We start from the raw sequence: 10,223 nt of genomic DNA, 5'->3' as shown, positions 1-10,223 counted from the left end.
GATCGATTCTGAATTCTTCCAGAAACCTTTCCGTCTAGAATAGTAAAAAATTTTAATGGGCATTAAGTGATATCCTAATTGTTAATCTTTCCTATTAGGTTTTGAACCAAGTAGAGCGTTTTAGCCGTTCACGATCAAAGATCGTAATTTCAATTCCCAGGTGAGAACGATCTCACTACAACACATATTAGTTTTAAATAAAATTATGATGGGTTTTGTGATTCATGACGTGGTTGTTTGATAGTATTATGTGGTTTTGTTTATAGTTATAAGGCACGTGATACATGATATGATATGCATAAGTACGATGATATGATTTATGAGTTGTTATATATTATGCGATGATTACATGTCTACTTTTATGAATTTTAGCTTATGATATGTTATGATATGATAAATGATGATGATGGGGTAATAATGACATGTTTTTAAATTTATATGACATTATGTATGTTGATGTTTGCGCATGTCTTTATGCTAAGTAAATTTACGTATGATGTATGAGATGCTAGTTAACGTTTTCTGTTGACCTATGTTATGTTTCATATGCATTGGTAAGCTATGTCATGTTATTTTTTTAAGTTATAATCATGTCACGTCTGATGTTATGTATGATGGTTATCTATATTACATGTCATATTTGCATGTCACCTAAATAATAAAGTGAAAAGATAAGCAACAGAGTCGTACCGCCTCGAGTTACGGAGGTCTTCAAGGAGAATTTCCCGAGCCGACTTACGGGCCCAAATGGGGAAATTTCTCAGATGTTATAAGTTCATAAGATGGAGCAAAGTATGGGACCTTGCAACCCCATATCTTTGTTTACAAAGTGTACACTGAAATTGATATGACTACTCTAGGGGAGCCCCGAATAAAATATGATAAGATTTATGTTAAGAAAGACCTTTTCACCTTTAGAATGAAAATACTAATAATCGGTTCATGCATTGCATTACTCATCTTGTTTTGTGAGTTTTATATTGTTCTCGCTGAGCGATAGCTCATTTCCACGAAAATTTTACGTATGTGTTGTAGGTAAACAACTTACTGCTAAGTGATGAGTATGGACCAGCGGCATCGATAGCAAGAGGGTCGGGTTATGGTTGCAACTACGTAAGAAAGACTTTCGCTAATTAAGCATAAGATAAATTAGATTTAATATAATTTCTAAAATAAAGTGTTAATATAGATTAAGTAGTATGTTTTAGCTTCTTTGTATCATTTTATCCCTAGCTTGATTAACAAATTTATTATAATTTATTTTCTATTAAGTTAGTATTAAAATACCAGTTTTCAAGTAAAGGTCAAAATATTTTCAAGTCAATGATTTACCACGATCAAACTTAAAGTTTAGTTTTTATTCATTTATTTGTTATACTTTTGACCAAATTATCTTGATAAGGACTAGTATGATTTTATTGTTTTATGGTATTTGAGAATATATGTATTCGAGTAAAAAATATATATAATCCGCGAATTTCAGATTTCGATTTTGTAAGAGTATTATATGATAGACGGTCTGGGAATCCGGGTCATCATGGCGCCGGGCAGGGGAGGGCGGCGGTCCGGTGACTCAGGGGAGGGCGGCTGCAAAGAAGAAGAAGGGTTTAAGAAAAAACCCTAATTTTAAAAAGAGACCATGTTTTTAGAGAGAGAACGATCTCCTGTAATTGGGACTTTCTAAAGAATAAAATATCATATCCCGCCATCCGGGCATGTGTTTTTTAAGGGTGGGTCACCGGACGCGCCTTAGACCAACTCCACCCGATTACACCATTTTCTACTCTATTTTACAGTACATGTCACATCAAACACTACCTCATCTCCAACCGAACTCTATTTTTTTACACCAAATTGAAATATTAATTTTATATTCCACTTTCTCTTATTTATTTCTATACCCTTATATTTATCTAATATCTTCCAATTATATCACTTATTCATTATTTCCATACCCTTTATTTTAATGTCTTTTTTTTTTTAATTTTGCATTTCGACGTCGTTGTAATGTTATTTCGTTTCGGTATTAATATTAATGTCATTTTAGTTTTTCCTAAACTCCAAATGTCAATGTAGTATTTTAAAATATTGTGGTCTTTTAAAATATTTAATATATATAAATAATTTTTGAGATAAAAAAGAAATACTTTTATAAAACAGTGAAAATTGAGTTAATAATAAATTTTTTAAGGACTAAATAACAAGTGAAAATTGATTTGGCGTAATGAATAGTAATGCATCATATATAGCGCAAAACAATAAATGAAAAGCACTTCACGCTATATTAGCGTTGTATATCGCGTTCGGGTGGAGTGAATCATAACACCAAATCACAGTTATACAGTACGGCTGGAGTTGGTCTTAGTCTCTACACTCGCAATAATGAGTTATTTGATAATACTCACTCTCTCACAAACGTGTTTTTTCATTTCTTTGCGTGTACTTATTCAAATAATTTTATTTGAAAATAACAAAAATTTGAAATCACACATTCTTTTTATGATTGTTTATAAGGATTAACATTATTTTTTTTGTTGTGTTAGTAAAAAGTATTGCTTAAAACATTCAAAATCCAACAAATTGAATGAGGGATAAATTAGGAGGTAAATTTTGAAAAATAAATCTTAGGAGGGATAAATTTAAAATTTTATTTTTATTCAAAAACATGCATTTCAATTGTCCTCTCTCAATTATGTACACTTAGCTCAACCAGCTCAGTAGACAGTACATGCAGAAAAGAGTTCAATGCATATGGATATAGGGTCCTTAAAAATTATTACAAATCCTAATAATTATTCTAATAAACAAATTCCTTACACACATACATAACTACTATACCAACGGAAGCAAAACCCAAATTGATAGAGAATGGTACGATGCCGGTCACAGCAGTCCATCTTGAACAAAGCCGGTGTAATCAATTAAATAAAAGAAAAACAGAAATGAATTCAGCAGCAATAATAATTAATTAATATTGCACAACAATAACAACAAACCCCTTATGATCTTCTGAGGCTTGTGATGTTGATGATGATGATGTTTATGGGGCGAGACGGTAGTGACCGTCGGGCATGTAGTGAGAGGCGTCCATGTAGAGAGAAGGGTTGTGTGAGTGAAGACCATCCATGACCATGAACTGCATATCCTCCGAGGGTTTCCAGTGCCTTTTCCTTTGGTTTATGAACCAGTTGTTTATCTGCTTCTGGTCAAGCCCTGTTGATTCTGCCAATCCAACTTTCTCCGTCTCCTGCAATAAATCCTCTTTATCGATCACAATTTTTTTTTTTTTGTACATATAACTTGAGACTTTTCATGTGTATAAAACAGCTAGTTAAACTTATTTAGGAAAAAAAAAACATTGACTATTTTGCTAAACGTTCACTAATTATAGTTAGAATACAGATTATTAGTTCGCACCTAAGGGCGGAGCCACTAGAGGACCACTAGAGGACGAGGGGGGCATGAATTATTAAAAATTATGATTTTTACCCTAGATTTTTATAAACTTTTATATTTTTAGATTTTTAAATTTACCCCCTGAATTTTTTTTCTCCTAGCTACACCACTGTTTGCATAAAAAAAAATACACCATTATGTCATAACGTTTTCATTGCTACCAAAAAAAAAATGTTTAAAAAGTAATGACGTGACTTATAATCATAGTCCTAAGGAGATTTATGAATTTTATTCTACTCTATGCTATTAATTTTTTTTTCTTTTATGCGGTTTATGTAGAGCATGAATCCCATTCTTTTTATAATTTTTAATTTTATACTAATACGTTAACGATATATGAGTCATTTTAAAAACTAGTTAAAGAAATAAAAATTAATTATAATCCTTCTAAAATAAAGTTATACTATTTTTTCTTCTTCTTTTCTTACTCATGATTCACAAGAAAATTAATCATGGGGCTTTAACCGATTCAAACGAAATGTTCATTAAAATTTCAAAGTCAAATCTCATTATATTCAATCGACTGAAAAAGATTTGAAATATATATATTCTTAAAACCACCATTATCATTTTCTTGACAAAGTTATCTAAATTGCATTCATCTCATCAATTGAGTGGGAAAGAAAATTACAAACTACATTCTACAAGCTACAATTATTATTTTCTTAAAAATTTATATTGAATCCCATTAACTAAACTTTTTCATTAACTTCATACGTTAAAAAATTTACTGACTTCATTTTAGAAGATTAAAAACTACAGTTAACATTCTAGACCTCGTCGCAAAGGTCGTAACATCGATGATAAGATGCTAAGAGAATGGAGTTAAAATTGGTCAATATAGAAAATGAAGATTCAAAATTAGGTTAGAGGGTATTCTAGGAATATAGAAATATGTTATATGACATTATGTGGATAAATTTGTAAGCACATAATAATTTGACTGGAACTTTAATATAGACAAGGCCAAATTCCTAATTTGCCCTAATTTTTTATTTTGTTGGGACTTGAAAGTAAAAATGAATCATGAGAGAGAGAGAGAGAGAGAGTGGTAGTACCGAAGGGTAAGGCCATTTGTAGTGAAGCTCCCACCAAGAGAGAAGCTTTTGGCGGGCGTCTTTGGGGAGTTTGCCTTTCTTCTTCTTCTTGGAGAGCTCTTGTTTGAGTCCACTCAAATAGCCACTGTACTTCCTCAGAAGATGGTTCTTCAACTCTCTGTCCTCCGCGCGTGGGTCTATCTCCGGAACCTCACTCTCTCCTCCGCTGTTCTCTTGCTCTTCCTCCGACGAACACTTCTCCGCCGGATCATCTGTATCATTATCGTACACACACACACACACGCTTTCAATTCCCACAGAGGGTTCTTTTTATCTCTCTCTCTCTCTGCAATAAAGGGGTTCTTCAAAGTGTGAAGTGACACAAAGTAACTCTCTTTTGTTATAAACGATCGAGTAAAAGTTGTCTATCTCTCTCTTTTGTTATAAACCAGTTCGGTCTTTTCTTCAAAAAAAAAAAAAAAAGGTTATCTATCTAATAAGCTGCATAGTATATTATAATCAACATCAAAACGCCCGTTACTATTAAAGAGGCTCGCTAAATATTGATATTTCATGATTATGATCTGGATATGTTGAGAGGTATTTATGATGTAAATGTTTACCTGTGAGTGCAACACACTATTGGCAGTGTGGTAGTTCATAATTATTGTTGAATAGTGTTAAGAAAACTATTACTTTAAACTTTACCTGGCTTCTATATTTCTATATCATATATTCAGAAAACATGAGAAAAAAAAAAAATTAAGCTACAGGCTTTTATCATAGAAGTTGACTAAAAAACACCCAATATATAGTCTAATCAAGACGTACACGGCCATTACTATATGCATTGATATGTCACAAGATTAAATAGAAAGAAATATAAATTACCACAAAAAACTTAACTTTGAATGAGTTTTCCAAAAAAAAAAAAAAAAAAAAAAAGCTTAATCTGAATGAAGCAAGCATTTGTTGTTACTTCTGAGGGCGCATAGTTTCAAGGCGTATGTACATTAGCTAAATGCATATTAAAATACTTTTATGTATGGATTCTACAACACCTTTAATAAGTTTATATAAAATCTCACATTTCCCGATAAGAGACAATATATGCAGTGCGCTGTGTACACTATAAATAATAAAGTTAGATCATAATGATTATTAAGGTATGGTCTCAAAGTTAAGCTTAATTTTTTTTTTTTACTAATCCAAACAAATGTGTCATGCGATACCAAGTCTGTGTGCGTGACACCTACCTTATTGGGGGCACAAATATTATTCTTCAACTACAAATATATATACAATGTCATAAAATATGAATGCAAGATAAGACAAGGTCATAATGAATTCTAAAGTTTGCGATGACCAAATATTTATGAGAAACTTATATCAAATAATCACCTTGATGAACATATTGAGTTTCTCAATAACATTTTATATCCACCAGTACGGCATATAAGTAATTGCGTAGTTGATTTAGACATGGCATCTGATGCATGACGAATCCTACATATAGGTACCATATTTAACTACATTCTGACGGTAATAGTTAAAATAAGTGTTATAAAAAAAACAATTAAAATAAGCAGATAAAATATCGATAAATGCATCATATGTTAAAAAATGTGCATTTTTTTCAGTCCATGAAAGATTAAACCAACTAGTAACGGGAAAAAAAATATTACATAACAGACAAGCGGGTTTCTAATGTTTGGGATGGCCAAGATTTTATAAAATAAAATAAATAAATAAAAAAATATTATTGTATCATATCCCATAATGAACAATAAAGTTCTCAATTAACATATCCATCAGTACGGCATTTAAGTTTTGTGTAGCAGATTAGATGGCATCCGATGTATGAGGAATCCTACATGGGTATACATTCTGGCAGAGTAATATTTTAAATAAGTGTGATTAAAAAAATTAAAACAAGTATATAAAATATCACTAAATGGATCGTATGAATAAGGTATGCATGCATTTCCCATTAACCAATCCTTACCGGTAAAAAAACCAAAAAAAAAAAAAACTAGAAAACAAATATTTATTCATATTAAAAAGAAAGTAGGTCTAGATTTATATTGATGCAAGAATCTCTAACAACAATGCTGTGTAGAAGGACACAACCTCATAAAGGCAGTGTATGTATAGAAAATAAAAATTTAATCTCTTGTCGTTCTTATTATTATTATTATTTAACAAGTTTCGACACCACTCTAACTAGGTCGTTAGATTTACATTACTTCATGGACTCAGTTAGTTGATTTCTTGTGCCACCCCGACCTAATATAAAAGAAATGAAAGCTCATGTTCTGTATGTGGATTATGGAAATATTACACCAATTTATAGTGCACAAACAGATTTAAAATCTTATATAATCATATCATTATAGTGTATATTAGAGTTTTCCGCAGCACTCGTGAGCAAGTTTAATGGTTAATTTTTATTTAGGGCAATTTAACTGCGAGGGGATTGAACGCACGAACTTCACTTTAAAAGTAGTGTGTAATTACCAACTAAATTATGCTAGAAAATACGTATAATGATTAATTTTTCAACGCTCTTTTTTTTGGGCCTGATCTTCGTTTTGATAACTTTTTCTTCAACAGCAAAGGAATTAATTGGCAAATGAATTAAAAATATTTCTGACAAGCCTTGCACTTCTCAATGGGCCAGCTGCCAGCAGATACTTGAACTCCCAGTCTTTTTTTTTTTTTTAATTAAATCACTATTCATTATTAACCAAGCAATAATAGTGTCAAGACTCAAAACTAGACCAAACAAACAAACCCATGTCTCATACCAGTTAGTGCTACTCTCAGCACCTACACACACTGCCACTATATATATATATATATATATATATATATATATATATATCTGATTTACTTCGTCACGGTCACGGAGCGGGAAAAAAAAAACCTTTATAGAAAAAATCTGCAGCAATTATTGACTACAGTAAGTAAATAATTTAATTGCATTTACATACCAGAAGCAAACATTCGGATTTGACCATTGTTAAGCACATTAAGCTGAGTCTCGATCCTCCGCATGAAGTCCATGGCTTCTTGAATCGGCCTAGTTAGCTCATCCCGGTATTTCACCAGCAAATCGTAATAAGCCTCCTGTTTTCATAACAAAACATTAAATCAATACATAAAAAATAAAAATAAAAATCGAGGAGAACTATATACACATATATATAGTTAATTTACCATGAACTGGTCGAGTTCTGGGTCCTTTGAAGCCTCTCTTGAACTCACAGAAGATCGCTGACGTGTCTCGAAATCCTGCCGAGCGGCCGATAGCCGAGCAACCAGTTCTGGTGGCGCTCCCACCTATATATGTACATACACACGTGTGTAAAAAAAAGAAGATATTATTATTATTATTATTATTGTTATTGTTATTACCTTTTGGCAATCCATGTAAGCTTCGAGGAGATTCGAGTACTGAGGGTGAGACACAATCTTCGACTTGATCGCTTCCACTTCCTTATTGGAGCTACGGTGCTGCTGATCGTTATTCTCCGCCATCTGATGATGATGATGATCGTGCGGCTGAGATTGGTTCTGATGATGATGCTGGTGGTGGTGATTATGGACCGTCTGATTATTATCGTGATCCCGAGGCATTAGGCTTGGGTTGTAGAGATGATGAAACTTCTGAAGATGATGATGAGAAGTCGTGGCTTCGGTCTTCACCACCGGAAGTAGACCGGAATTGAAGCCGTGGTGGTGATGGTGAAATCCGGTGTTGATCGGAAGGTTGTGGTGGTCTTGATTAGGCCGACCATAGTTAGCTCCGATGCTCTGCGAAGCATACGAGAAATTCCCTCGAGGACCACCGCTCTCATCGCCTATCTGGTTGTAATCCTCCATATATATGATAATAATATTAATAATGATAAGACTCTTTGATTGGGTAAAACTGAAAGTACTGAATATAATCTAATTGGAAGACCTAATTAAACCCTAGATCAAGGTATGGGATTAACCTAGTGATTAATCGAAACCCTAGAGGACTGACAGAGCAGGTATAGAGACCCTTCACGAGAGATCATGGCGAGAAATAAGGAGAGAATTAAAAACATAAACAAAATTTGGGGGACTGAGATTTGATGAGGCATATTTCTTTCGTGTTGGTTTTAATTAATACTTCGAGAAGGGGCTAGAAATGGAGGTTACTGCAACGAGGAGTACCATGTGATTATCAGTAATAATAACGTAATTACAGGAATAATATTAATTGGGATTTGGAAGTGTGAAATACTGAGAGAGAAGAGAGCGATTTATCAGAAGCCGGCAAAGAGTTCGTGGTCTTGGCTGGCTGACAAGACTTTCTTTGTTGGAGAAAAAGAAATATTTGAAAAATCTCTTAAAGGGCAATCAAAGCTAGTAGGCCTAAAGAGATAAGGGAACTATACAGTTGTTGAACAATTTTCTTTATATTTATATTATATATTTTCTACAGTTTCGAAATTTGATTCTTTTTTATATTGTAAAAAAAATACTTGGTTCGGGGTTATGTTTTGACATTTTTTATTGAGTTATTTATGTACAGATTACAGAATATGGAAATACCATAAACTATAAATTGGTAAATGATTTCTTGTATAATTATTGCAATGTAGACTTATTGGAAGCTCAGACTATATTCTCGCACGAAATTTTATTTCATGATGTTTTAGCCCCAATTGATTGCTAAACTAACATAATTTTCAGTTAAAAAAAAATAAGAAATTTCAGTTAAAAAAAATTAATATAATAACTATTTATGAGATTTACTACTTGTAGAGACATTTGTAAATCAGCAACCATATCAACTTACTTTATTTAATTTACAAGACTTTATGTTTGTATGTTTAAATTCATAATTATATATCAATTCCAACTTGGAACTTTCAAGTGAATACAATCAATTGTTTATAATTATAATATATGACTCAATCGACATGGTGTATATGAATTGTGTATTGTATAAATTTCCATCACGTTTGTTAAAAAAAAATGAATCGATTTTATGTTTTTATTTAGTACAATTATTTAGATCTCTTCATCAATTATTGTAAATTGCTTGAAAGATTCATATAAATGCCTCAAATTTTATTAATTGAGCAAGTACCTATACCTAGTGTCTTAGATATTAAACTTAAATCTTTGTTTTGCTTGTATTAAAATATTCTTTAACTATGCCATTGGATTTTTTACTCCACTTGTGATTCAATCCTCCTTTTAATTAAAAATTATATCCCTACTTAACCTATGGATTGTAGATCCTAGTAAATGTCTAGGGCTCAGGAGTGTCATTAAAATTAGAAGACTGTAATTACTGTACAATTAACAAAAATTTCGGATTTACTGTACAATAATTCAATTCTCCATCTGTGGTCATAATGACACGTAATTCCGTTTCTTCTTGAATAACGTACGTGATAAGTAGATAGTAAATACATAATGGTTTTAATGACTTTTGAAACACCAAAAGAAAGCAAGAAACTGTCAAATCAGGTTTTATATTAATATCCTTTCAAGAATTATCTCTATTTTAAAATATAGAATAAAACAATGTACCTTTTATTTTTAATTGAGCACATAGCTTGACTCTTTCAAATACTCGTGTACGTTAGTTGATAGGAAAATCCATATAACTTTTATCCGGTGATCATTAAGAAGATAATTTTTCATTTTGCAAAAAAACTAGCATTATTCCTAAACTGATATAGT

The 10,223-nt window shown here is 31.9% G+C and overlaps 1 protein-coding gene across 1 annotated transcript; it reads right to left on the bottom strand.

Moving 5' to 3' along the window:
• Positions 1 to 2,729: 2,729 nt before the first annotated feature.
• KNAT1 (homeobox knotted-like protein) lies at positions 2,730 to 8,858 on the bottom strand. The gene is made up of 5 exons (XM_089621278.1): positions 7,911 to 8,858; positions 7,713 to 7,835; positions 7,487 to 7,622; positions 4,515 to 4,765; positions 2,730 to 3,247 (listed from the first exon to the last, which is right to left on the bottom strand). Exons 1-5 carry the CDS (start codon positions 8,376 to 8,378, stop codon positions 3,041 to 3,043), a joined length of 1,185 nt encoding a protein of 394 aa, XP_089477404.1. The 5' UTR covers positions 8,379 to 8,858; the 3' UTR covers positions 2,730 to 3,040.
• Between the last annotated feature and the right edge of the window lie 1,365 nt (positions 8,859 to 10,223).

Source organism: Urtica dioica, chromosome 7 (genome assembly GCF_054948205.1).
Source record: "Urtica dioica subsp. dioica isolate 48M chromosome 7, U.dioica_male_clone48M_v1_H2, whole genome shotgun sequence".
NCBI classification, from domain to species: Eukaryota; Viridiplantae; Streptophyta; class Magnoliopsida; order Rosales; family Urticaceae; genus Urtica; species Urtica dioica.
This window is presented reverse-complemented; position numbering and strand designations above follow the sequence as displayed.

Coding starts and splice junctions, on each gene's coding strand:
- KNAT1 (XM_089621278.1), bottom strand. CDS start 8,378: ATGGAGGATTACAACCAGATAGGCGATGAGAGCGGTGGTCCTCGAGGG. Junction 7,836..7,910: donor CTTACATGGATTGCCAAAAG/GTAATAACAATA, acceptor GTACATATATAG/GTGGGAGCGCCACCAGAACT. Junction 4,766..7,486: donor AATCCGAATGTTTGCTTCTG/GTATGTAAATGC, acceptor ATAATGATACAG/ATGATCCGGCGGAGAAGTGT.